This window comes from Talpa occidentalis, unplaced genomic scaffold (genome assembly GCF_014898055.3).
Source record: "Talpa occidentalis isolate TD23 unplaced genomic scaffold, MPIMG_talOcc4v2.1 talOcc4.8, whole genome shotgun sequence".
NCBI classification, from domain to species: Eukaryota; Metazoa; Chordata; class Mammalia; order Eulipotyphla; family Talpidae; genus Talpa; species Talpa occidentalis.
In genome coordinates, this window is record NW_023605194.1 from 67,164,906 (window position 1) to 67,192,880 (window position 27,975).

Sequence of the window (27,975 nt, forward strand, 5' to 3'; positions counted from 1 at the left end):
ACTGACAACTTAACAGTGGTATATTCATACTCAGTGATAAAAAGAAATGAAGTCCTGACACATGCTTCAGCATGAACGATAACTTCAAAATTGTTATGAGTGAAAGAAGCCAGAAAAAAGTAAATATTATGATTCTATTTATGTAAAATTTTAGAAAATGCAAATTAACCTATAGCGACAGGAAACAGATTAGTGGGTAACTTGGGGATGGGTGCCAGGAGGGGATGCATTACAAAGGGACAGGAGGAAACCTTAGGGACTATGGTTATGTTCATTATCTTGAGTGTAGTGGTATTTTCAGGGGTGTTGAAATTTATCAAATTATCTACTTTAAATATAAGCAGTTTATGGTCTGTCAATTAAAACTCATAAAAAATGACAGAACTAAATAAAAAGATTTAAAAAGGCACAAAAACCTGAAAAGACACTTAAAATCTGTAAGATGTACAGACTGCAAATAAGCACTAAAAGATGTCTGATATTAGCCACTAGGGAAATGAAGTTAAAATTATAACAAAATAACTTAAAAGAATAGCTAAAAATAAAGAAAAAAACGCTTAATAATCTAAGTGCTGGTGGAAATGTGGAGCAACTGGTGTTCTCATAGTGAGAATGCAAAATGGTACAAGTACTCTAGAACACAATGAGGCAGTTTCTTACAAAATTAAACTGCCCAGCAATCTTAACCTGAGATATTTATTCTAGAGAAATGAAAATTGACATGCAAACAAAGCCTCAACATGCTTGCTTATTAGCATTCTATTCAGAGTATCACTGCAAATAGGAAATAACACAAAAGATCACCCAAAGGTGAATGGAATACTCTTCATCAATAAAATAAAAAGGAACAAACTATTGATAAATTCAACAACATGGGTGCATCTCCAGAGAATTATGTGAGTAAAAGGTCAGATACTATACCAGTCTATTTATATGACATTCTGAAAAAGTTAAAACTCCACAGAATACAGATGAGTGGCTACCAAGGGTCTGGGGTTGGGGAGGGAGGGGTTTCTATATCTGGATTTGGTGGTGCTGGTATGGGCAGGCACTCTAAGTTCATTTCATTATAATCACAATCATAATCACAAATATTTATAATACTTATATAAAGAAATGATTGAATAAATAAATGCAGGATAGTAGACAAATCTCCCATGCAAAATTCCAAATAATTTATGATATTGCTTTACCCATAAATAGTAGAGCAGAACTCACACCATTGACCTGGGACCTTTACCCATAAAAAGTAGAGCAGAACTCACACCATTGACCTGGGACCTTTACCCATAAAAAGTAGAGCAGAACTCACACCATTGACCTGGGACCTTTACCCATAAAAAGTAGAGCAGAACTCACACCATTGACCTGGGAGCTGCACATGGTACTTCCTAACAGGACTGTCTGAAAAGGGGAAAAAAGTAACTTTGGAGTTCAGATACCTGACAACCATGACCTCAGTCAGATGATCAAAGTCAACACTGATGGCAATGGCATGTTGTAGCATGAACCACTGTGACACGATGTGATGAGATGGCATTTTATCTTGGGGGTCTTTGCTCCTAGCAACCCACAAACCCAGGCTAATGAGAAAGCAGGTGACAAATCCCAGCTAAAGGACTTTCTACAAAAGGCCTGATCAGTATTCCTCCAAACTGTCAAAGACATAACAAGAAAAGTCTAAAAAATGGCCAAAGACTAGAGGAACCCCAAGAGACAGAATGACTAAATATAACGTGGAGTCCTGCCTGAGATCCAGGAAGAGAAAAAGCACACACAGGTAAAAACTCTAGAAATCTGAATAAAGTCAAGAACCATGTATCACTATGGCTTGGTGCATGAACCTCTGTACCACATCACTGGAAGATGTAAAGTAATAGGACTCCAGCATGCTCTTGTGGACGTTAGCATTGGAAGGCTATTTTTCAAATAAGAGATATCATACAATATTTTTGTGCCATTAATCCTCAAGCTACAGTTAATGGTATTCGATTTACCAGTAATGAATTAGGAAAACCAGTTTCCTACTTAGATTTTCAGAACCAATTTTGAATGCTATGTAAAGTGATTTTAAAGAGATTTAATGCCAATTTTTTTTTAAAGTTTATTTATTTATTTATACAAGCACTGGGTACAGTGAGAAGCTCGGGAGGGTGGAGAATTCATCAGAGCCAGAGTGGGGAACAGAACAGGCAGATTGTCAAAATACCTTCTGAGGGGAGCAGCGGGCGCAGCAGGAGAGGTCTGTCATGCCATGTGGGACCCTCATCAAACTGGCACTACAGAGGCTGCAGGCAGCTTCACAGCCCAGCGCTCAACTGCTGCACCACCAGGGGAGGCCCTTAATGCCATTTTTTTTTTTAGGCTTGTTACAGTTTCTTTTTTTTTTTTTAATATTTTATTTTATATAATTCTTACATCATTTTTCATTTTTGCACAATGTATGCATTTTCATTTTGGCAATTTTTAAGTGCTTCTCCCATTAAAGAGTTCATCATCTACGCCTGCCCTCATATAAAAAGATTTAAATTAATCAATAGTACCCCCAATACAAGTCAGTCATTATCCCAGCTGAGCAAATTAGCTGACTTTCATCACCATCATTACCTCTAAAAGTAAAGCAGTATACTGGGGGGGGGGGTAATTGATCTAATAAGATCATTCTCCACCAGCCCTACCAACATGTTCTTTGAAGTAGCACAGCCATACTAGTGGGAAGGTGCTGAATCCCTATTTCCTTGACACCTCCCTGTTTCAATTTGGAACTGGAAAGATGCTCTAAACAGGTCTATCATGAGAGAGGCCTTGTTTTTTCACAGTCTTCCTCACCAAGACAGACCCCAACAAGGTCTGAAATCCCAGAATTGGCCCCTATATTTGTTCCCTGCATTCAGGCTGAGGGCCTCAATCAGAGACCTCATTTTCCTAGCCAGCCCCTCAAAGTCATACCACAGATGCAGTGGCCTGGCCAGGTCACTGGGAAAATTTCCCAGGGCCGCTGCTTCACCCCAGGAAATGGAGGTCTGACCAGCACTCCTCCTGTCTTTGAAATTCAGATCCAGGAGTCACCACAGTAGATCAGAAGTCAGCCTATGACATAAGACAACCCTTCTCCAAGTTGTCATTCTCTTGGTCTCTGAGGTCCCGGGGGGTCAACGTCCTGTCTATGCACCAGCTCGGTACCCAGAACAAGGGTTACAGCAGTCTAGTCAGTGTGACCCAGCTCCCTGAGAGGTGGTCCTGCCACGAGCAAGTCCAAGGATACAGTCCCCTCCCTATGAGGTCAGTCCTGTCCATCATGGCTACAAAAAATATCCAGATGGGACAAAGGAAGGGAACAACCTGCTAGGATAATAAGATCTCTATCCTGTTACCTGCAACTCACAGTCATTAAGACCGCAACACACTCCCTGGGCCAAGAAAAACACACCACACCTTTCTGTTCAGGGCCCTGAAGGTGCCAGAGCTCACAAGAGCCCTGGTAGCAGGGCTGGCTGTTAGAGGCATCAGAGCCCCTGCTGGCATTTCCTGGGGTAGGTCCAGCCTGGGAAGGACCTGGGTGGGTCTGCCCACCATGGGACCAGCCCTGCCTTTGTCCACAGCAGCCTCAGAGCTCAGGAGGAAGGTCTGCCCAGGGTAACTCAAACTTCACAAAGAAACTATTTCTAGAATGGGGCTTCGTTTGGCAATTCAGAGTCAAAGAAGCACTTCATAGCTCCTTTCCAAACCCTGTGCATTGTCAGGGCCCTTTCTCCTTTGAAGCCTCAGTGAGTGATTGAAGCGTCTCCTTTCTGAGGGGCAGATAGCACGGGGATGGTAATCTGACTCTAAGCCCCAGGATAAAGGTAGTTTGTTTCCTCTCAGCCCGTCTGTCAACACCTCCTCAGTAATTAGCCCTAATTATTACCAAGGGCCAGCCTCCCATTCGGTTATTAAATCAGAAATAGTATCGTGGCCGGGCATCTGTCAACGCCCAAATGGCAACCTTGGATTCATTGAATCCTCTGTCAGTATCCCTGGCTTCAAAGATGCAGATCCCAGGGAGGGGTTCTGGGGATGCAGCACAACCAGCTCTGCCTGAAAGGGGGGAGGTAAGAAAGATCATCAGCCCTGCATACCTTGGGAGCTGGGCACCATCCCTGAACTCACCTTCCCCTCTTTGGCAGCAAGTGCACACCCCAGTCACAGCCATTCCACATTCCCACCTCCAAGAGAGACTGATGAAACTGCATGGGGGGAGGGGGAAAGGTGATAAGACTTGTCCCTCCTCACCACAACCTCCAGAGGGTAAGAGGCAGGTCCCCGGCTTTCCTGCATCTGCTACAGCTATTTCCTAGGAGTGGCAGGTTCTAACCTAGGTCTCCACTGACCAAGCTAGGCTTGGTTGTTTTATAGGTACACAGGGCAAGCACCCAATCCTGGGCACCAGGAGCCACACTCTGAGCCTTATGGTCAGTCTGGGCACCCTTTCAGGTTGGGTATCTCCTTGTGAGCTGCGAAACCACAAATCTGAACTTGGGACTGCTGTGGACACAAGTTTCTATGGTGGAGCCAGAAGTGCTGCATGACCCTGGGGCAAGAATAGCCACCCACCTCCATTCTTGGCCCAAAGCTTCTCACCCAATTAAAAAAAGCAGGTTGCTTGCTCTGTAATTTAGAGTTATGCCCCTGCAATGTTTGGCCACTCCTCCAGCAAGATTCATTGTCTCAGGCCAGGAGCTAGCACTGACTTCACCTCCCTGGGGGCAGCATCCCAGGTCCATCCTGTTTGGCTGCCAGCACTTCCATGGAGCCCACTGGGCCCAGGTTTTTCCAGAGGCCTAGGCTGGTGGCACCCAACTGCGGGCCTGTGGGAACTTCTAGTCTGCAGTGAGTGAGCAGGTCCTGCATAGTGCCTGGGACCTCACCCCACCAGATTTATGAGTAGCCCTTGCAGATGCCCCCCCCCCCCCATATCTGGGGCAACAGGTGACAGAGGTAAAGTTACATCTGAGTTTTCTGGGACCGAGTTTCCAGGTGCCTTCACTAAGGTCAAGGCCCACTTGGTATGTGGATACCTAGGCAGTCATAAGCACAATGCTCCCACCAGGCCACCATTATTTTCCTCTGCCCCATGACAGCCAAATCCCGGTTGGGAAAGCCACCAACTCTCTCACACCAGCAGGCCAGGCCAGGCTCAGGTAGCAGGAGTCCCATGAAGATGAAGGCATAATGATGTCTGACAACCTCAAGGCTAGAGAACATAAGGTGTGAAAGGCCAGTGTTCTGCAGTTGCAGGCAGTGAGGCTGCAAGTCAGACTTCTCCATGGGTCTTAGTGACTAGGGAGAGGGTGAGACCAAGAGAAACCAGAGAGGAAATGTCAGGGTAAGGGGCTATTTGGCTGCAGGGGCAGTTAGGATCAGCAAATGAGGGTCTCTCCATAAACAGGCATCTCAAGGACATCCACCTCCCCACCCCACCAGGAGTAGATCAAGGATCCTGGCAAGGTAGCAGGAAGGAAACCCAACTCAGGGGCATTATAGCCAGAGGCACTTATGGGCAGGGGTGGGAACTTTGCCAGTGACAGGTCACCTGCCACATTGTCCCTGGTGAACATATGGAAAAGCTTACTTCTTTTCTGGAAGTGCAACCATTTCCTATGTGCCACTGTTGGCCTCTGAAGCCCACTTCTGCCAGTGACTAGCTGCCCAGCACCGATAACAGCATACAGATGATACTCACCAAGGGCACAAAATGGAGTCCATCCTAAAGGTCTGATGCCCTAGCCTGGGGAGTGGGGACATACCCAAAGCTCCTGGGAATCCAGTCCCACTTGGAGAAAGTGTCCTTAGCCACAATGGTGGTGATGCACTCTCTGATGGGGACCCTCGTGACTCCTGTGTCAAAGGTTACCTTGAGTGGGAAGTCCCCCAGCAATCTGTCTACAACATATAACGTGCCTACAGATGCACCACATATCTCCAGTGGTCTCTGCCCACCAGCCCCCCAGGTCTAAGTGTACACACAAACACACACAAAAAAGTAAACACAAACAAGTACACTTATACTAGCAGCTACCAGCAACACTTGAAGTCTGAGGAAGAGAGGATCAAGGACAGTGATTACATATGCCACCTTGCAGGCATATGCAAGGCAGAAACTCATTCCAATCTATAGGTGGCAAATGTTCTGTGACATGCTGCAAAGGGTGGAGAGCAGGAGGGATGATGACAGGGACCAGGAGGCCAAGGATCTGCTCCAGCCCAATGTAACCCTCCCAGCCACTGTCACCCGAGGCTCTCATTTGCAGGGTCTCAGTGAGGAAATTGCTGTGACCCCGAGCTTAACACACAGGATCAGTGCCAACCCACCCAGGAGTCCTGGAGTCCCCACCCTGGAGACCCTCACAGATGACACACCTCACCTGTAGCCTTATGAAACTTCAGCTCTAGCCCTAAAGTCAAGGGAAGCAACACTGTGCACTCAGGACTCTCAGCATACAAGATGCAGCATTCCTATGGTCAGCAGGGGCCCCTGATCAAGCAGCACCTGCACTTGGGTTGCAAAGAATGGGCACTGGTGTGGCAGAGCATGGGCTCACTCCCTAGCACTAACACAGACCTGGCACAGACCCTGCAGGCCAGGGTCTCCCCCCAGGCCCAGCTCAAGGCCTCTGTTACAGAGCTCACATCACCTACCTACAGATGAGGACGCCATAGCCCAAAGGGAAACAAAGTGAACTTAGGCCTCCTACCACCCGGGGAAAGCAGTCAGACAGTCCACTGGCACAGCATCCCCCAGACAAGGACTGATCACTGGGCAAGACATGTCACGGTCCACTATACCATCCTTTTCATTTTTCCATTTGCAACAAAATGTGTTTTAAAAACTCGCCATGCCAACCTGAAAAACTGGGTTGAAGGGAAGGGAGATGACGATTCCCTATAAAGTTACAGATACAAGGGAATGAGACTCAACTGGAGCAGAAAGTCCCACAAACAGAACTGGGCACTTCCTACTCCAGAGGCCTGGAAGTATTCTGCACACGGGCACTCAGAAGGCTGCTCATGAAAGTACCATCCAAGACTACAACCAAGAGAACAAAGAAATCCACCTTGGCCATTATTATGAGATACATTGTTCCCTCCAAAATCAACATGTAGAAGCCCTAACCCCCAAGCACCTCACAATGTCATTATATTTGGAAGTGGGCCTTTATTATTTTTAAAAAATATTTATTATTTATTTATGCATACAAAAACTGGGGTGTAGGCCAAAGATGCAGGGGGTGAGAGGATTCACCAGACAGAGAATGGGAGGCAGAACAGGCAGATCTACTGAAAAACACTGCTGAGGGGAGCAGCAGGTGAGACAAGAGAGGTCTGCTGCACCATGTGGGTTAGCTCCCTGGCCAGGGATGAACTCAGGCCACAGTGGCTCGTTAATAGCTTGAAAGAACTGAGACTTAACCCCTGTGCCACCAAAAAGGCCCAGGAGATGGGCCTTTAAAGGTCTATGGTGGGCCTTAGTCCAACATGACTGGTGTCTGTTTAAGATTAGGAAATGGACAGTTTAACCATGAGAGGACACAGTGAGAAAAACAATCATCTACAAGTCAGGCAGAAGCCTCAGAAGAAACCCCGCTATTTTAGACACCTTGATCTCTGACTTACAGCCTCTGGAACTAGGAGAGAATGCATTTCTGTTAATTCACACTACACTAACAAACTCACAGTCATCTTCCCAAATGTATCATCAATAGCCCCTCACATCCCACTTTGATGGCTGTATGGCTGAGTCTTGCAGGGAGGAGATGCTTGTTCTTCTCAACACTGAGTGTCCCACCCCAGGGGATAAGGAGACATTCTCATCATGTAGAACTCAGATGTGGCTTGGCACCTTCCTCTGGTCAGAGATGGAAGTAGAGTGCCACGTGGTCTTTTTCTGCCTCTGGTCATGGAGAAATATTTCTAGTGTAGTTTCTGTTGGCACAGGTACTTAAGAGACTGTCATGGGAGGAGATGCCCAGCTGATGCATGACAAATGTGTGGATTGGGCAGGAAATAAGTAGTGTTGACTCAAACTACTAAAGATTAGAGGTTCTTGTTACTGCAGCACAATCTGGTTCATCCTAACTGATATAGTAAACCAATATTTACTTTGCTCCTTATTGCTGGACCTTTGTGTCCTTTCTACTTTTGCTGTTAATCATGAAGTGACATCTATTCAGTGGTCAACAGGGCTCAAGTCATGCATGAGCATGATCTCATTCAACCCTCCCACTATCCCACTGAGAACAAGCCATTCTAATAGCTCAGAGATCAGGTAAGAAGGACCATCAGATTGCAAGTGGGGGAGGCCAGAAGTGTCCAAGCTGAGTTGAAGCCCACACTCAAATCCTTACACCACAGAAACAGCAATGATCACTGGTATGAAGGTAAATCAGTATCTGTGCATCTAGAAATGTCATCTGATTGCAGTATTTCAAACTCCCACCAATAGAATGAGAAGCTGTTTCTTCATACTTTCAACAATTCTGGGTATTTAAAATGATTAAAGTCCTGGGATCACAGGAAGAAGAAAAAAAATCACCCATATTCTCCTGTAGTACTTCTATGATATAATGTTGAGATTAATTCATTGGAGACTAGACTGGTATAGCAGTAGGTATCCAGTATTACTATTTTCCAGATGACTAGCTAACCTTTCACTGAATAATCCATTTTATTCAGTTAAGTTGAAACACCTTTAGCATTAACTAAAGTTTTATATTTATTATTTATTTGGCTCTATCTCAAATTTTTTTATTTTCTGTTCACCAGTCAACACCAGTTTACAACCATCTTCACTATTGGAGCTTTATAAAATGTTTCAGTGTAAGACCTTGCCCTCAATCCTTCTTGCTTTAGAATTTTCCTTATAAACAGTTAATTGAAAAACCCTCCTATAGTGCCCACTGTATCCTTCCTTTGAGAAATAAAATCTCTGGATATTTCCAAGGGAAGTGAGGGACATCTGGAAGGTGGGCATCCGGAGCACATGTACTACACTGTGCCAGACTATGCTGCTCCCAGGAACACCCTCCTTTTGTCAGCTTGTATGGCATGCTAGGAGCAGTGACAGTCTTATAGCCTGTGCAGGGCCTCCTTTCCTGGCCTCTATGTTCCTTCTCCCCACCTAGAAAGGGAAAGCAGCTATATCAAATCTGCCCTAGGCAGGGCACTACCGCCGCCTGGAGACAAAGCTGTCACTTTGCAACACTGCACTGTCTGTCTGGAAGGACAGGGAAGAGACCTTCTGTCCACTCCTCAATCCTACTTGCATGGGCACCCAAGAACAGCAACCTGTCAACACCAGAGAGGCCCTGCCCTCCTTTCCTTTGTGTTATTCTTAAGAGCCCAACACAATAAATAGGCTCCATTTCCCAAGATTAGGACACAGACATACAGAGGATTAAAAAACAGGTCATCTGATCTCTCCCCAGATCTCAGCCCTGTCTTGGCAGAGCTGGCCCTCAGGAAAGGTATGCCGAGCTATAACCAAAGCCAGTAGGAACTGTCTGTGAGGAAGGAAAGGTCTCACAAGATGATATCAGAAGAAAAGAGGGCAGTCCTGAGCTGAAGCAACTCACTAGATGGAGATAGGAAAGGCAGTCTTACAGGCCTGCAACAGTTGACCAGGCTATCAACCTCAAGAGCAGCTTAGGTTCTACTGACCGTCCTGCCAGCTGGAATGAGGGCCCTCCTTGATAAGGCTAACACCAGACCCACAGGTAGGCCATATCACAGCTGAATAGGGGGTGGGAAGGCAATCCATCCCAGGCCTGCAAAAGGAGGGCTCTGCCTTAGTGATAGTACAGGGGATGAGGGGTGGCAGTGCACCTGCACTGGGGCTAGGCCAGAACATTCACAAACTCCCATTTGATCAGAATCAAGACTGCAGTGATTTCTTCTGTCAGTTTGTTTTACTTTTGAAGTTAATATCAGCTTCCCACCTATTTCCAAGATTTACAACTATTTTTACCTGTATCTATGCCTTAAAATAATTCACGCATAAAACCATGTGAACCCAGAGCCTTTTTAAGCAACTGTTACTTATAATCCCAATAATGTCTATTTACCTAAGATTTTTTTTAACCAGATGTTTGCTTATTACTGTTTTTCCTAAAATAACTAGTTTTAGGATCTTATATTATAGTTATTACTCTTTCTTCCTACTTTCAAGGAAGGTGTTTCGTTTTCACAATTGTAAAACTGAAAAGGGATTGGAATACTTACCTAACTGCCCCTCTGGGAAGGTGCACTGTACCCATCCTGTGTAAAACTTGGCTTGAGGGAGCCTCTAAGCTCTGCTCTTAGAAAATCCATCCCTTTGCAGAACAGGTCTTTCTTCATTCCAATCCCCCAGCCCCTGGAGGCTCACAGCTCTGGTCTGCTGCCTGCTCCTCACCTCACCTTCGGCTTTCTTTACGAAGTCAGTTCTCAAGTCCACACTCCATGCCAAGCCTCTTGCTCCTCCTATCTATTAAGCCCTAACTCCTTCAACCAGGCCTTTCAGTCCTCTGTGTCACCACAGAAACAACATCTGAAATACTAATCTCAGGTGCTTGCAGCTGAGGTCTAGCCTCTGTTCCAGACAGAATGGGTACAGTGCTCATACTGACAGAACAAGGACTCTGCTTATTGGCAGTTACCACACCACAGGCTCAGGTCATGTATTCAACACACATTTAATAAGCACCAACTGTGTACCAAGGACACAAAGCTAAGGAGCAGCCCCTACACTAGAGGCTCACAGTCTACCTAGAAATATAAGTGAATTACAGTATTGGGGTTGAAGTGGTGAATCAGCAATGTGTGAGGTGGTGTAGGGACTGCTGAAAAGCAGAAAGTGGGAGGACAGCACAGTCAATGGCACTGAGACTTTTTTCATGACCACTTCTAAAGAAAACCAGTTATGACTAGAATGTTAATGGATAGAAGGCGGGGAGATGCCTGGAACAGAGTTGAGATTGGCAAGGGGGCTTGCATCTCACCTTCCTGAATCTAAGTTGTCCCAACAGACCAGAGCTGCCAGTAAACCCACAGGGAAGCATCCTTCTCTGTCAAGATACTACTCCACTTGTAATGAACAATGTGGCTACTTTCTCCACTCAGCCTTCCTTAAATTTCAGCCCAGAGGGCAGGGGTCACAGGAAGCAGAGTTGGGGAAAGGAGTGACAAGTAGCAATCAGATCCAAAGAGGGCTGGCATGGCAGACCCAGTCCAGTCCCAGCCAATGCTGAAGGAGGTTTGTTGTTTTTTGTGGGGAAGGAGTGCATTTACAAAGATAATACAAATATCTGAAGGGGATTATCTATGGAACTGTCCAACTGGTGGGAACAGGTCCAGGTGAGTTGGCACTCTGCTGCAAGGTGTGGGAATAGAGCTGACAGTCCAGTAGGAGGCAGTCCCTGGGCTGTAGGGAGAGTGTGAGGATGAGCGGCATTAGGCAGAGGTCAACATTCTGCAGTGGGGGGGTGGAGGTGGGAGGACCCACACACTTGTGTTCAGACAAGGTCAAGCCCAAATCAATGCACCTCCTCGCTGAGCGGAGGACAGTGGACAGGGCAACAACTAGTAGCACTATCATCCAGAGTCATCTGACAGTGTCACTCTGCTCTAACTGAAAGCTATGGGGGTCCTTGACTACACAGGCCACCTCATCATGAGACAGTGCTACACCTGCCTGGGACATGTTCAGCTTCCAGGGTGGCAGGGTGGACAGAAGGAGAAAATGGTGGCTCTTCTGGGGTTTCCAGAGTACCTAGCACCCCCTATAAATCACCTAAGGATGCCTCCTAGTCTCCCTCTGTCTCAGAAGTAACCCCCGTCTTTTGGGGTTCTAGACACCCTGGCAAGCTGGATGTGGTTTTAGAACAGCAAATTCTGAAAATGCAGGTATAGGTTTGGGAACCATCTCCCCTGGCTGGGAGGAGGTCTGCCCCATAGAATCAGGATTAGTGCTGCACACAGAACTGGACAAGGGAGGGGGCCCAGGGGCATCCTCCTTGATCAGCTGCTATTCAAGCACAGCATTTCTGGATGCAGAGTTGGTAGTAGAAACAGTGGGGGTGCCCAGAGCAGATGGGACAGGCCTGGGAGGAGCACTCATGTTGAGGATCAGAGCTTCTGAGAACCTAGCTACGTAATGCCTCACCACAGATGGCTGTGAGGCTATTGGTGGCTGACTTGAGGCTGGGGGCAGGGCACTACACCACAACAATTGCACTGAACTTGAGATCAGTGCAACTTCCTTGAGATCCTTGCAGGAGAGCTCACAATCATCTGGCAGGGTTAGGTCCCCACTGAGGCAGGAGGCTGCCCAAGGCTGAGCTCAGCTGGTCAGGCACTGGAGGATCTTGCAGACATGGCTGAAGTTGTCCTGGTAATGCTCAAAGTGGAAGGACACATAATCACCTAGCTGGACCAAAAAGTGATCTGGCAGCCATGGGGAGGCACCAAAGGTGGCTGGGTCCAAATCTGGCACCCACTGAAAGTTCACCTAGAGGGGCAGGGGCTGGGTATGTGCAGCCAGGGGGACTCCTTCCTGTGGGCTTACCGCTGGGAGGAATACTTGCTGTGCTCTTCTGCTCCACGATCATGCGCATGCACACAGGGTCCCCACTGCAGGGCTGCTCAGTTCAGGGATCTACTAGGGGGATATATACAACCCTAGGAGAACCCCAGTCCATCTGTTGCCAAGGGTGCTCACTGTTGTAATTGGCTGAGGACCAGATGGGATTTCGAGGACCCTGTTGACAAAGCAGGCCACATGCCATGCTGGGAGCAGAAGGTTACAATGGCAGCAACTATGAGAATTCTGGAAAAGGGGAAGGGAGGAAGAGATGGGGGAGGAGGTAAAGAAGTGGTACACAGGATACAACAGAACAGAGGTGGGCTGAAGAGGAAGTGGCAAACCCAGGTGTTCCAGGCAAGTGCTGAGGGTCATGGGAGCTGATAGCTGTGGTCTCAGAAGAGCTGATGGGATTGTCAGAGGCAGGCCACCATCCGAGGCAATCTGTCCAAAAACAAGGCAGGGAAGAGCTAGAACTAGGCCCAATCATCACCACCGGGCTGCAGAAGACAATAAGCAGAAAAACCCTGGCACTCAATTACGCATTCTGACAAAAAGGTGAGGGTGGTCCAAGAGGTCAAAAAGGCAGGGAAATGCCACCTGTGATGTTTTGAAAGCAAGGTGTGGTGGCATATGCTATCAGTCCCAGGAGAAGGAAAGGAGGCCAAATTGAAACACCCTGAGTTTCCTTAGATGGCCTGGTTCCCAGGGAGTTTCAGGACTATCACAGAAGTCACCTTTTACTGAGTGCTCCATTCGCACATCATCTCAGATGAAGATTGCAGTTACATACCAGTCAGTAAGCAGCGAGAGGCAGGTAAACCTGCCTCGAGAGACCACACACTTAACCATTATGCATCATCATGCCAGTTAGGAATTACATTTCACAGTCCACTGAGAAGGAATCACTCCTAATCACTCCAAACACTGTAACCATTAAGTACACAGAACACATCATGAGACTTTTTTATATCACAGCACCACGCATATGGTAGGCTATGTATGCCCAACAGAAGTCTTGACCCTACAGCCTTCCCTCCAGACCCACTTTCCAGACTCACCTCATTAGTATAGTCTGCAAGTAAAGTCACTCCTGTCCTGAGTACCATCCTCACCCTGCATCTGCATCCCTGTCAAGAGTTCAGCATCCAATCCCCCAAATTTAATCGCACTTGCTATCTTTTTTACCCTTCCCAGAGTCACTCCTGTGAAAGGCCTAGACAGCAGTGGTCACCAATCCTGAACAGCCCAAAATATCTTGAATTGGAGAAGGAAGCCTCCCCAATTCAGCATCAACAGGTACAGTTCTCTTCCAAGGCAAGAAGCCATCTGCCAAGTTCTCACACTGCACAGTCTGGCTACTGCCCTCCATAGTTTCTCTGTAAAGGGCCACACAAGGCCACCACAAACTCCTCTCTGCTTCACTACATATGTAATTTTTCTAATGACCATGCCACACACACTCCAATGTGCAGCAGCTCGTACCTAGGGACAGAACAGCATGCATATAAACTCATAAGCAGTTTCCTAGGTGTTAATCTACCCCTGCCAGATTTCCTCCAGGAAGCACAGTTTTGTTGGTGTTTCTTCCAACAGCATCTCCCAGAGTGCCATGCAACACTGGAGGTAGGTACTACCAGGTACCCACTTCTACCATCCGAGCATTCTGGAATCTCTCAGGTATAACGCCCACAGGGGATAGGAGTTGGGAGGGTGTCTTCCACCTGGAAGTCCTTCCTTCCCATCCTAACACAAGAATATGCTAGTGTCTGTCAGCAGCAGTAGCCCAAGTGGTCAGCACATGAATGCAGTCCAGTTAGCTCCTCAACAAGCTTTGAAAAGGCAATGACCACATACCACCAATCTGAGGTTAAGTGTCAGATTGCCAGCAAAGACCACATACCACCCAGAAGCCACGTCCAGATTTCTACCCTTGCTTTTTCCCAGTCCTGACCTCCTACCCCCTCTCAAAATTCAAGCTGTCACACTGCTACCTCATGGGCATTCTTGTGCAGTCTCCTGCAACTTCAGGAACAGGGTTCCCCTGCGCCACCAGTTAGCGTTGCTTAAGAATGTTACCACTTCGAAAACTTTATCCCTCCCAGATATATCGATCTGTTCATCTCGCTCCCTTCTCTTCCCCTCCCGCCTGGCCCTGAGAAATTTGGACCCTTCTCCTGGACTGGGCAGCGTTCCTCTGAACGAAGGGTGGCGCATATGCACTTATTTTCGCAAAGCCAAAAGGCGGCTCTTAGACCGCTGGACCGTGCTCTGTTCTGAGCTGACCCAGCGGCCTTGGGAGTAGAACGCACTTCAAAGCTTCACATCAAGTTGAGGGCACACCACTGCACAACCCTCTCGCAACTACCTGGGAAACGGGGAATGTGAGCTCTAAGCTCCCCCCAAGCACCCAACAAGAAGCCAACCTACCTGAGGTTAGGCCAGGCGGCAGCGAAAAGGGTCCGCGGATCCGCGACCAGAGACCTCCCTCCGAGAGCGAGAAAGTCCAAGGGCACCTAGAACAAGATCGGCGGCAGTGAGCGGGCAGGGTGTTGGCGCGACCTCCAGTGAAAAGCGGAAATCGCTTGAAACTGACTACAGGCGCCCCGAGCCCCGGCGCGGACAGACACTGAGACGCGCCGGACAGAAGGGGGGCGGGGGCCCGCCCCCGGGCTCGGGGCGTCGGGGAGTTGGGAAGGAACGGGGAGAGCTGAAGTGGCGGCGTCCGCCCCCAGGTCGCCTGGGTCACCCTGCTTCACGGACCCCTCAGCCGAAGGCGACGATACTGGCACCGAGAAGCGCGGCACTAGCAGCCCGACAGCGACGCGCAGCCGCCTTCCCTACGCGCGCACTGCCCGCCCGAGCGCCCACGCCGGCTTCCCAGCGGCGTCACGCCTGCGCCGGAGGCGCGGGACCACCAGCGCGCAGGCGCCGCGAGCCCGGCCGCCGGGCCCCGAGGCGCAGAGGCTGTCGGGATCGCGCTCATTTCCCCGCCCCTTCCTGCCACCGCGCCCCGCCCCGCGCAGCCGAGCGCAGGGAGCCGACGGGAGGCGGCGGGCGCGGGCCGAGCCGGGCGGGCGCGGCGGGCGCGGCGCCTGGGAAATGAATACCGGCGAGGGGCCCGCGCCGCCCACCTGGACCACTAGAGATGGTGGGGTGGTGCCACGGCATCCGCGGCTGCAGAGTCGGCTGCTGTGCACCTGGGGACTGCTGAGCGTCAGAAGGGAAGCTGCTGGCCCACGGCGTCAGGGAGGAGTTGAGCTGGGGGGCTTCAGTGCCCCCCTGAGAAGTATCTCTTCACCACCTAAAACCTGGAGGCTGGCTCTACATACCCGCTCCCAGATATGAGAAAGAAAGGGGCAAGGACCCTCCACCTGCGTACCTAAGGGACTGGCAGGCGGGGTCCGTGGGTTTTCTCGTTGTGGGTGGGTTTGTGTTGCCCTCGCCCGGTCCAGGCTGGGCCCAGAGAGGACAATGAGGGCAGGCTGCCAAGACCGAGCCTGCCGCCCAGGGTGGCGTGCCCAGTCAGCACCCAGACTTTGGAAAAGCAAGTGGAGGATGAGGTTGGATGCTCCTGTGTGCACCACCCCCATGCCTCCTCCCTGCGCCCTTGCAAGAGGTGGGAGCAGGTGCCGGCTTCCCAACCCAAGGACTTACCATGAGCAAAGGACCTGGATGCAGGCCAGGAGTCACAGGGGCCATAGGCAGCCGAATTATTGGAAAATCATGTTTCTCAAGGCGAACACACATTTAAACGCACCAGCTCCTTTCCTTCCCAGGTCTAGTGTTGACTTTCATGAAAAGATCTCTGAAATGTTATCTACATTTACACCCAAACTCACTCTCTTTGATCTTTGAAACAGAATCAAAGATCATATTGTACCTTCAATGGCTCTGTGGGGCTTTCAACTGCCTCCACCAAAAATAATAAAAGTGGCACCCTGCCAGGAAACACCTCCTTGATGTGAGAATGACACTTGTATTTTTTCAGTTGTATCTTTCCTAATTGACCTGATAATTTAAACTTCCTGCCTCAAAGAAGAGGGGGAGTTCCCAGCAATTTGACTTACCTCAAGTGAGCTAGACAGCTCAGTCCAACGAGGTGCTGGTCAGCAGAGTGAGCAGCTGCAGGCTTTGTGCAAAACAGCCAAGCCTGACCCAGGCTATCAGTAAAGGGGTTTTTTGGGGGTTTGTTTTTTTTTAATCCAAGTTTTTTGTTTTTTGTTTTTTTACTTTTAGGTCATCTTCTAAGTATATTTTCGTGGGTGGTAAAATACAAATTAACAAAATATCATTTTAACCATTTTTAAGGGTACATTACAGTGACATTAATATGGTTGTGCAACCTTCATACTATCCAGCTCCAGAACTTTTTCATCACCCCCGACAGAATCTCTGTATCCAGAAAACACCAACTCATCACCACCTCTTCCCCCAGCCACTGGTAACCTCTATTTTGTGTATATTAATTTATCTATTGTACCTCATATAAGTGCAATACTACAACATTTGTCCTTTTGTATCTTATTTCACTGAGGATAATATTTCAAAGGTCTATCCTTGTAGTATCTATAGAATTTTCTTTTTTAAGACTAAATAATACTCCATTATGTGTATATATCATGTTTGGTTTATTCACTCATCTGTTGATGGACACTTGGTTTGCTTTCAATTTTTTGGAATCAGTACCAGATTGTGATTAATGCTGCTATGAACATGGGTATACAATTATGTTTGTTTTTTTTTTTCTATTGTGGTAAAGTATACATAAAAGTTACCACATACCAAGTATACCTCAAAATGCTATTTTAAACTTTAATAAACTAATTGAGATGCAACTTAGTAGAGAACAGGAGAAAATAAAGTGGCTTTCTGTTAAAAAAGCAACAACAGGGGCCTCCCTGGTGGCGCAGCGGTTGAGCGCTGGGGTTGCGAAGCTGCCCGCAGCCTCTGCGGCGCGGTTTGATCCCCGGCTGCTCCCCGGCCACCTGAGGAGGGTCCCACATGGCGCGCAGACCTCTCCTGCCGCCCGCTGCTCCCCTCAGCAGTGTGCTTCGGTCCTCCTGCCTGCTCTGCTCCCCGCTCTGGCTCTGGTGAATTCTCTCACCCTCCCGCGCTTCTGGCTGTGCCCAGTGCTTGTATAAATAAATAAATCTTTAAAAAAATAATAAAAAATAAAAGCAACAACAACAACAACCCACACACATACAACAACTATCCTTTAGTTGTTGGGCATAATGTTCTACAAATGTCGGTTAGATTTAGGAAGTTCATAATTCTCCACTCTTCTGAAACATTTCTAGTTGTGTTAAAGACTGAGAGGTGTTCAAATCTCTAATTATAATAGATTTGTCCATTTCTCATTTTAATTTTGCAAGTCTATTATTAGATACATATATTTTTATGATTGTTATGCTCTCCTAATGAAGCAGGTCTTTTGTCATTGAAATGTCACTGCCTGTCATTGGCAAAATTCCTTCTCTTCTTGTCTATCTTGCTTTGTATTAATGTAGTCTACATTGCTTTCTAGTGCTTTTGTGTTGTATATTTTTTCCATGTTTTTGCTTTCAACCTGGTTGTATCTTCATATGTAAAGGTATTTCTTATAGACAGCATGTAGTTGGATTTTGCTTTTTTAAAGTCAAGTATGGGGCCTCCCCTGGTGGCGCAGGTGGTTGAGCGCCGCTCTGTGAAGCTGCCCGCAGCCTCGGCGGTGCCGGTTCGATCCCAGCCTGCGGGTGAGGGTCCCACATGGCGCAGCAGACCTCTCCTGACTCACCCGCTGCTCCCCTCAGCAGTGTATTTCGTCAGTCTGCCTGTTCTGTCCCCGCTCTGTCTCTGGTGAATCCTCTCACCTTCCCGTGTATCTGGTCTGTACCCCGGTTCTTGTATAAAAATAAATAAATCTTTAAAAAAAAAAGTCAAGTATGATAATCTTTGACTTTTACTTTGAGAGTTTAGTCCATTTATGAAACTATAAGATTAGATTTAGATCAACCACTTTGCTATTTGTTTTCTATTTGTCTATTCTTTCTGTTCCTCCTTTTTTCCCCTGCCTTCTTTTGGGTTTAACAAAAAGTTAAACAAACTTCTTCAATATTTCATTTTAATGCCTCTATTAGCATTAATAATAATTTTTTAAAGATTTATTTATTTATGCATACAAGAGCTGGGGTACAGGCCAGAGGTGTAGGGGGGTGAGAGGATTCACCAGAGACAGAGTGGGGAGCAGAACAGGCAGATTAACTGAAGTACACTGCTGAGGGGAGGAGCAGGGCAAGTCAGGAGAGGTCTGCGCCATGTGGGTTGTTCCCTGGCTGGCTGGGAATCGAACTCATTAGGCAGTGGCTGCAGATAGCATCATAGGTTGCGTCTTAACCCTTGTGCCACTAGGGAGGCCCTCTATTAGCTTTTTAATTATGCCTTACTTAGTGGTTGTTCTAGTTTACAACATGCACCTTTAATTCACTATAACCTACTTGAGAGGTAATACTGTACCACCTCACATCAAGTATAACAGCCATGCAACTATGTAAATTTCCTTTACAACCATCTTTTTGCTATTGTCATATGTTCATATAAAACCCCAATTGTTCATTGTTATAATTCCTGTTTTATCAATGTCGTTTAAAGAAAATATGAGAAGGAAAAGAGTAGCATTTTTTTTTTAATAGAGGCATGTTTTTATTTATTTGTTTGTTTGTTTTGTTTATACAAGCACTGGGTACAGTCAGAAGCGCGGGAGGGTGAGAGAATTCACCAGAGCCAGAGCGGGGAGCAGAGCAGGCAGAGGGACCGAGGTACACTGCTGGGGGGAGCAGCGGGCGGCAGGAGAGGTCTGCGCGCCATGTGGGACCCTCCTCAGGTGGCCGGGGAGCAGCTGGGGATCGAACCGGCGCTGCAGAGGTCGCCGGCAGCTTCGCAACCCAGCGCTCAACCACTGCGCCACCGGGGAGGCCCCGGAAAAGAGTAGTATTTTAAAAGTACCTACATATTTACCATTTCTGGTGCTCTTCATTACTTTCTGTTAATTTGCTTCCATCTTGTGTAGTTTCTTTCCACCTTAACGTTCTATGGCAGCACTTGAAACGCAGGACAACTAATGAGGAATTATCTCAGCTGTTATTTATCTGAAAATGTATTTTTATCACTCGTGTTTTTTAAAATAGTATTTTTACTTGCACATAGACTTCTGGGTTGACTTTTTTAGCATCTAAATTTTGTTCTGTTGTTTCTTATGTGCATTTTTCCCCTGCCGTGTAAGTCAGACGAATGTAATGTATATTCATTTCCTTAATTACTTTTAAGGTTTTCTATTTATCTTTGGTTTTCATGAATTTTCCTATAATGTGCTAGCTGTGTTTTCTTTATGCATATACTGCTTGAGATTTGCTATAATTCTTGGAACTGTAAGTTAATCCAAAAGTCATGAAATTTTAGGTCATTATTTCTTCAAATACCTTTTGCTGCCCCATTCAACTGCTTCTCTCCATATTAGACATCATTATATTATATATTTAATATGATCTCTTGGGTCCCTGAGGCTCTGTTTTTTATCACATGACTCTCTATTCTTTTGACTAGAGATTCTTTTCTGTCAAGTTTATCGACCCTTTCTTCTCCATCTCCTGTCTGTTAAGGTCAGTTAAAGCCCATGCAATTAATTTTTCATTTGTTGTTAGACTTTTCAGTTTTAACATTTCCATCTGGTTCTCTTTTACAGTTTCTATTTCTGTGCTGATAGTCACTCTGTTCAGTGTGCCCTCCTATTCATTTGCGGTCGTATTATATTTAGAATAGCTGTTTCTAAATTTAATTCCAACACCTGTATCATCTTGGGGCTGCTTTCTATTACATGTTTTTTCTCTTGGTAAGTATAGGGTAAGGTAAAAAGCATCAGGCTTTTCTGCCCTCCCACCATCAGGATAGATGACGGAACCCTGCGGTCCTGAATGCATGCCTGATGGCGGGCACCTGGAGTAGGGTGTGGGCATATGTAGATGGGATTCACCTGGGCTAGGACTGGGCTTTTAAGGGCGGCATCATGGGGATGCCAGCAGAAGCAGAGAAGCCGAGAGAGAGAGAGAGAGAGAGAGAGAGAGAGAGAGAGAGAGAGAGAGAGAGAGAGAGAGAGAGAGAGAGAGAGAGAGAGAACGCCAGAGAGCCCAGATAGAGTGGAGACTTGCTAGGTGCTGGGAGGCACCCCTGCCTGTAATATGCCTGGTAAATCTAAAAAAAAGACCTGCAAAACCCACTGAAGACTCTGACTCCTCCTTTACCCGGTCTGCTGGATCAGAAAACCTGCACTATGGTCTTCCTGCCACTACAGTTATGAATCACATTTTAGTGTTCCTCACATATCTAGTAATTTTTTTGGTGCATTATGAACACTGTGAATGGTACTTTGTAGAGACGTTGGATTCTATTATCTTCTTCTAAAGTGTGTTGTCTTTTGTTTTAGCAGGCAAAGCCTGCTAAGGTTCCACTTTGAACTTCTGCAGGTTTCATATGTTAGGATGGATCTATTGCAGTTTTACCCTGTAGTCCTAATGCAAATTCTTTACTCATGGAACGTGAGTTTTCTCCTAAGGCATGTACTTTCGGTGGTTTTAATAAGGAGCCCACAGTGTTTGCACAGACCCTGTAAGAATTTGAGATCCACTCTCCAACCCCCCACTCCCGTGGCAGGCAATAGCTGAAATCTCTGCTCAGGTTACAGCCTTCCAGCTGTTTTCTTGCTCCTGGACTCCCTGAGTCTCACTCATACATGTGCAGTTCAGGAGTCAACCAAGGATTTGCGAGGAATTTACATGCAGGCTTTCATGGATTTTCTCCCTCATTTCAAGATGCACAGGCTGACCCATGGTTCTCGGGCACCTGAAGCCACTGGGGCTAGAGATTTCTGCTCACATTCTAGTCATGCATGCCAGGCCCTAGGGAGGGCTCTCAGGGGAAAGGTGGTGTAAGGGTGGATTTCACCCAGTGTGTTTCTCTTCATTGAATGCTTGGATTCAATTCTCTTCATTGACTGCTTTTGATTGATCTGCTGTGCCTTCAGTTATCTTTTATATTCTGTCTAGAATTGGTCATTGTTATCTGGGGAAAGGTTAGGGCTACATAATCTGCTCAGTCACTATCTTCAGACCAGCCCCTCCTCACATTTTTTTCACAAGCACCAATCAGGCAGTGCTTGTCTTTATACGTAGGATGCACAGGGAGCCTGACAAAATGCTTGGAGCAAATCTGGTGTCCGGCTCATCTTGTGCAGCCTGGTGCGTCAGAACCAGGAGATGGTTAGCTGAGGGACGTCAGGTCAGGTCAGGTCACTCCTCTTTCCACGGACACAGCATGTATGGAGCACATGTCCCAGGATCTTGCAGAGCAGGACACTGTGGGCATTTCAGAATAGAAAACATGACAAAGACATCATGCCAATGTTCATTTGAGTCAGATTTTGAGTGCCTATTAAATGCCAGTCACTATATTTGGGACAAAGACATGAAGAAGGGAAGCTCCTTTTGGTAATTAAAAAAACCACTAATGCATAGGAACCCTAAGCAGGCCCATTGCCAGGTGTCTGTGGAAGGCTTCTTGGAGGGAAAGCCCTGCACTGAATCTTAACCAAAGACGGAGTGTCAGATAGCCAGGCAATGGGTGGGGCTTGGGCTGATGGAATAGCATGGGCAAAGGCATAGGGGAAGGGATGTGCTGTGGAAGAAGGTACAAGTAAGAAGAGAGACCCCCACTCTGGAGTCTCCACAATGGCAGGAATCTGGTCCCTGGGAGGGAGGGGTGGAGCCCTTGAACTTGTCTGAGCTGGTGAAGGCAGGGATTATTCACACAGTGCCTAGGCCTCCTTGGTGCTACTTCCCACCCCAAAGTGTCTGGGCACCTAGGAGCAGAAGGTACATTATCTTGTGAAAGAATTAAGGTGCCTGACTTGCAAAGAAAGGACTGATGTGAACAACACACTTCATTTATACACTGTCTCCCCTGCCAAAGACTTTGAAAATCAAATACTCCCCAAGCTATGGAAACCCAACCACTGACTGATCGTTAGGACTTTATTATTATAATCATCCAGCCCAATTTCAGCCACTGAGGGCGGAACAATGAGCCATTGAAGCTGTGCTGGTCTTGCCTCCCATCCACCCTCTCCTACAGGAGCGAACCTGGTGCTGAAGCCTCGGTGGGGAGGGTGGCTGAGTCCTGTGACCTGGCTGCACCATCGTGTTCCATGGAGACTTCTGGGAGGTCTAGGCATCGGTCTTCTCACTCATCAAGTGGGAGGCCGAAGAAAACACATCCGGACATCGCTTTGATCTCCTCCTGTTCTGTACCATGTCTTGAGCCTCAAACTCAGGAGCTAATTACAGCTGCTTTGGGGAAATTTATGGATACGAAAATTCTTCAAAGATGCTGAAGACCATGAGGTGCTGTTAGTCTTCCTTACTACGCGTGGCTGCCATACCCTGCTAATATAATTACAAAAAGAAAGCCTGTGGGGTGCCCCTTGTCACACACATGTGCCTGGTGCCCGGTGGTCTGGGTGGGTCAGCGGTCAGGGCAAGGAGCTGGGTCCAGCTGGCTCTTGACCCCCAGCTGTGATGTAACAAGGTCACACCATCTCTTATTTACAGTCTCACTTCATTCCCAAGCATTTGGTGTTATTTGATCACCAGTTATAAGCCAAAAAGATCCCAATTTTATTAGGAATGAAAGCTTACTTTTGTGAAACTGCAAGGCTGGATCATTGTCCCATGAAACCTTAGAGGCCAGGCACTTGGCAGGCTTGAGCTGGGTCTGCCTTACCCATGGCTTTTGCTATCACTGCTGGCTTTGAATTTCCTGCCTGGGAAGAGGCTAGGGAAGGACCATCAGGTTAGCTGAGGCCTTGGCTATTTTCTCAGCTCACCTGGGTTCAGCAGAGCTAACATTTCAGTCCATTGGTGCATTGCCCCCTGCCTTGTCTTAGTGGGGTCAGTTCCAAACACCACAGGCATATGGGAGGGGAACCTCTTGCAGCCCACTCGAATGGCACTGGGATAGCTGCTGGGACTCTAGCTTGGGTTTCGGGATTAGGGAAATCGGAGCACTGTGAAGCACGTCGGGGCTGGGATTACTTTGATAGACTCCACAGACTGATGCCAGGGCTTCTTCACTGCCCTTGAAGGTTCTTGGACAGGAACCAGTGTTTGTATGGCTTTGAGGGAACCCCCACCCCCCGCCCCTCACATACATACCTGGAAAAAGTTCAGCAGAAAAGCGAAGCCTGGGTAGTAGTTTGGCAGAAATTATGTCCTTACTTACCCCCCACCCCCACCTTCTGTTCCCATCAGAGGGGCAGCAGCCAGTTTCCTTCTGTTTATTTATGCCCCCTTCAGCTGCAGGAAGGAACTAAGACAGCTCTGAGGGCCTAGAAGCATCCAGCAAAAGAGCCCAGATGTAAGGTGGAGATGGTGGTAGATGAAGAAACACGTGCAGGACACAAATGCTGCCCAGGTGGGGCCCATCTGGCTCTGGGTTTCCTCTCCAAGGCTGCTGCTGACATCAGCACCAAGAAGAATCCTGGTGAAGGGGTGGGGGGTGAGAACCAGGTTGTGGGGAGGAAGAGAGGGTAGGGAGAAGGGGAAGGAAGTGGAAGGAGAGGAAGGAGAAGGGGGTTGGGGAGGCAGAAACAGTTCAGCAATACAAACACTCCAGGGTTACTTTCTCAGCCTGGGGTCCTTAGAGAGATCTTCTGTGCTGGTGGCCCCACTGGTAGGGATTGGGGCTCTGTAGCAGCCCAAGAAGCACAATTTGGAGAAAATGGGTGCTGGTTATTTAGCTCCCTACATCAGGAAGGCAAAGGCAGGGGTCAGGATCCTGGCTGGGTAGGCAGTGAGATCCCTAGTGGCATAGGGCTGGCTCAGGTCTGCAGTGGGTCTAGTGATGGAATCCCTGGTCCTGTGCTGTGGTGGCAGTGTCTCCCACGTTGCCCCTGATTCTCTGTGCCAGTTTGGGCTGGCCTGAGCTAGAGGAAGGCAATGGTTCCCATACCAGGTGGGAGGCTCACAGCCTGTGAGTTTGGGGCTAGGAGGGTCTATATTCCTCTGAGGCTGGGGTAGACCCCCAGGAGTGTGATGCCCCTCAGGAGTCACCAGAGGTTGATGACTGGGCAAGTATCCTTGCCAATCAAGATGGAGAACTGGTTCAGATACTTCCCGAAGGGGCTGGCCTTGCAGGTGAACTTGAAGAACTTGTAGGGACCAGACCCCAGTATGTGTGCTTCTGAGAGTGATGTGAACTCAGGGTGGTAAAGTCACATGAGGGCCTGAGGCCTACCCTAGGGGCTTATTCACACCCCACTTCCTCCTTGCTGCCTGGGCCAGGTAAGAAGAGGCATGTGGCTGGAACACTGTGGAGCAAGCCACCCCAGAGACCTCAGAGGCAAGCCCCAACCTGAGGTAGTAGGCACTGCCTGATGACAAACTTTGTCATGGGGCAGTTCTGCCTCTGACAGTAGTCACTTCCTCAGCCAGGTCTCCCTGGCCACGAGAAAACATGGCTGAGGCAGGTGGGGGAGGGGACAGGTGTTCCCTGCTCCCTGTCAAGCAAAGCTGGGGTTCCCAGCAGGTTTGAGGATGCTGAGGGAGCAACCAGAGATCTGTGGAGGGTTTGGAGGTGGACTGCAGGTTGAGTACCGCACTGCCTCCCAGGCCTGATGCCCACTCTGTTCCTCCTGTTCCAGACCCTTCCTGAGTTGGGTCTCTGCTCCTCCCATGTGCTCCTTTGATCTTTGGTCCAGTCCTCAATCATAGCTTGTCACTCCTCTGTGTCCACCTCCCAGGCGGCCTCAGGACTTTCGGGGACAGGACCTCATGGGCTGGGGAGGGATAGGGGTGATGGCTGGCTGGAGGAAAACCCGCCCCACTTCAGAGTAGAAGATGAGGCAGAGGAGGTAGTTGTCCCCTAAACAGCCCCCCTCCTTCCCATGTCGTTGCACAATCTGGAGTCAAAAGCAGAAGTGTGCAGGACGTTGCCGGGGGTAATTGTAGGTTACACAGAACAATCTGAGGAATTAAAATCATATTTTCATTGCACCATAAAAACATGCAAAGGCGGCGGTAAGGCGGCCCTGGGGCCAAGGGGAGAGCACCTGGCCTCTGGTGCTGCGGCCCCTCCCCAAGCTCCCTGGGAGGAAAGGACAGGGCAGGGGTGGGCCCAGAGAAAGGACCTCAGATCACACAGCAAGCCTGAGCTGGCAGACTTGAGGGGTACACAGGACAGAAACTGTTTCAGCCCAGCACTCTGTCCTACTCCCCACACTCTTGCTCAGGCCTGAGAACCAAGAACACAGCTGTCCTGCCCTGAATTCTGGATTGGAGGCCCAAGGAAAGTGGATATCCAGGGCATTGGGCCCCATGGCCAGGCAAGCTCTACTGACAACACAAGACCCCATGGGTTGACTGGTTGATGCATTTGCCAGGTCCAGGCTCTTTGTGGCAGGCTTTTTCTGAACACTAACTACTTGTGAGTTGCATCAGGGCCCTGCCCACTGTTTACTGGTGGGGGGGTGAGGGAGGTGAGGGAGGGTATGAGCCCAGCTAGTGGGCTGAAGCTTCTGGGATAGGGGGCTGTAGAGACTTAATGCCACATGAGTGGCATCCCTAAGAGCTGTACTGAGCACCCACACAACAGATTGGTGAGACTGGTGACACCTGCACCTCAGATTCTTTGTTCTCACCCAGGTGATGGTACAAGCTGCTGGAATGGCCAGATACAGCATAGAGAAAGCAGATGTCACAGACACAGCAAGTATGCCAGGGCAAAGTCCTTCTGGGGAAATGGGCATGTAAAAATTCCACCTGGAGGGGCCTGTGGGAAAACAGGCATGTGGGTGGCACTCCTGGCCAGCAGGGTGATCAGACTGCCCAGTGTGTACTGAGGACCTCCACACAGGCTACATCATTTCTATTGTCACACAAAGCAACAGGGCCATTTGAAGTTTCTCTTTTGTCCCACAACAGGGGCAAATTCAGTTTTGAGGGATCTGCAGGCCCCTGGCCAGAGGCACCTACTAAGTTGCCCCCAGGGACCCCGGTCTGTTCACTGACCTCAGCAGACCTCGACTTTGCCTCTCAGCTAGGGGAACACCCAGTGTGGAGGTAAGCCCGCCCTGCAAGATTGGAGGCCAGGGTGTGCCACCAGCCGTGCGTTAAATGGGATACGGCTGAGCTCTCACTGCACTTGTTAAGAGGACCCGGCCTAGCCTGGCACTTGGCATCTTAATTAGGTGTCTGAGAGCTCCTGCACACGCTTCACACCAAGCAAGCAAGCCTCTGAGGCTCCAGTAGGCCCATTAAGGTGCAAACACATTCCTTTGTTAGCTGACAAGCAGGGTCCCATCCAGGGCTCCCGGGCGGCAGACTAAGTGATGTTTTCTTAAGGAAGACATGAGATTAACCGCTGCTAAAGCTCCAGCACAATGCCTGGCCCTGCCCGTCACTGTCAGTGCTGTCTCTCTGTGAGGTGACTGACAGGTGTGGTGGGTGCCCCCGGGAGCTCCCTGGCCCATCAAGTCTCAATGTTCAGGATTAGCCTGAGCACAGCTGACAAACTGACTGGGAGGGTCACAATGGAAATAAAGTGGGGTACCTGATATTCAGGGGACAGAAAGCCTCCGACACCTCTGCCAAGTCCTGTTACTGGGCCACACCGCTGGCAAGCTGCTCTGGAATAAAGCCCTTGGAACACCTGCTGGGAGCCTGGCCACTCTCCATTCTGCAAGGTGCAGAGATCCAAGCTGAAGTTCTCAGGAAGGATCCCTGGGGTCTTTGGGCAGCCCACTCCCTGCACCAGGAGGAGGTGGGACACCTCAAAGCACAGCAGCTGAAGACAAGGTACACAGGGACCCCAGGTCCCTAAATGACAGAGATGGACTGACAGGATGCTGGTCTGGGTAGCAGTCCCTATACCTATCCATCATTCTGGGGGACAAGATGGGGACACCATACACAGAACAGACTTTAGGGGAAATATCCTCTTTATTTATAACTCCAGAAAATACCAGGGGGGCTCGGACGTGAGCAGCCCATAGGGTGGGTTTCTGCACAGGTCGTCATCATCTGGCATTTGGGGCTGGCAAGGCCAGCCCAGGCAGGAAAGGATTCAAAATGCAGGTGTAGGGGCTAGCAGCTCCCAGAAGCCATCCCTGCAGGGCACACAGGCAATCCGTCCATACACGCTGCCCCACGCTGGCTACCTCAGGGGCCCTCCAGGCAGGAGCCGTCCAGTTAGGGGCAAAGCTTGCCCAGATTTGGCCTCCAGTATCCTGTCAAGAATTTAGGGTCAGCATGGGGTGACCATGTCTCCCATACCCACACACAGGGACCCTCTCA

The 27,975-nt window shown here is 48.5% G+C and overlaps 3 protein-coding genes across 11 annotated transcripts in view; all 3 read right to left on the reverse strand.

Annotated features, from left to right (window-relative positions):
- GNB1L (G protein subunit beta 1 like) overlaps positions 1–15,063 on the reverse strand; it is a 62,979-nt gene extending 47,916 nt beyond the window's left edge. For 3 of the 5 annotated variants that reach the window (XR_005122673.2, XR_005122672.2, XM_037497844.2), the window contains exon 1: positions 12,581–12,619. The gene's annotated coding sequence lies outside the window, so the exon portion shown is untranslated. Of the gene's footprint in view, positions 1–12,580; positions 12,620–12,939; positions 12,979–15,025 lie in introns of those variants that run through there. The other 2 variants (XR_005122674.2, XR_008549791.1) reach the window with 2 other exon arrangements.
- On the reverse strand, positions 4,940–12,800 carry RTL10 (retrotransposon Gag like 10). The gene is given in 2 exon segments (XM_037497845.2): positions 4,940–12,559; positions 12,561–12,800. Coding segments are annotated over 2 exon segments (936 nt in total). The 3' UTR covers positions 4,940–11,863.
- A 10,020-nt stretch (positions 15,064–25,083) lies between the features above and the next one.
- Positions 25,084–27,975, reverse strand: part of TXNRD2 (thioredoxin reductase 2) — a 63,375-nt gene continuing 60,483 nt past the window's right edge. For all 5 annotated transcript variants that reach the window (XM_037497109.2, XM_037497106.2, XM_037497104.2 and 2 more), the window contains one exon: positions 25,084–27,908. The gene's annotated coding sequence lies outside the window, so the exon portion shown is untranslated. The remainder of the gene's footprint in view (positions 27,909–27,975) is intronic.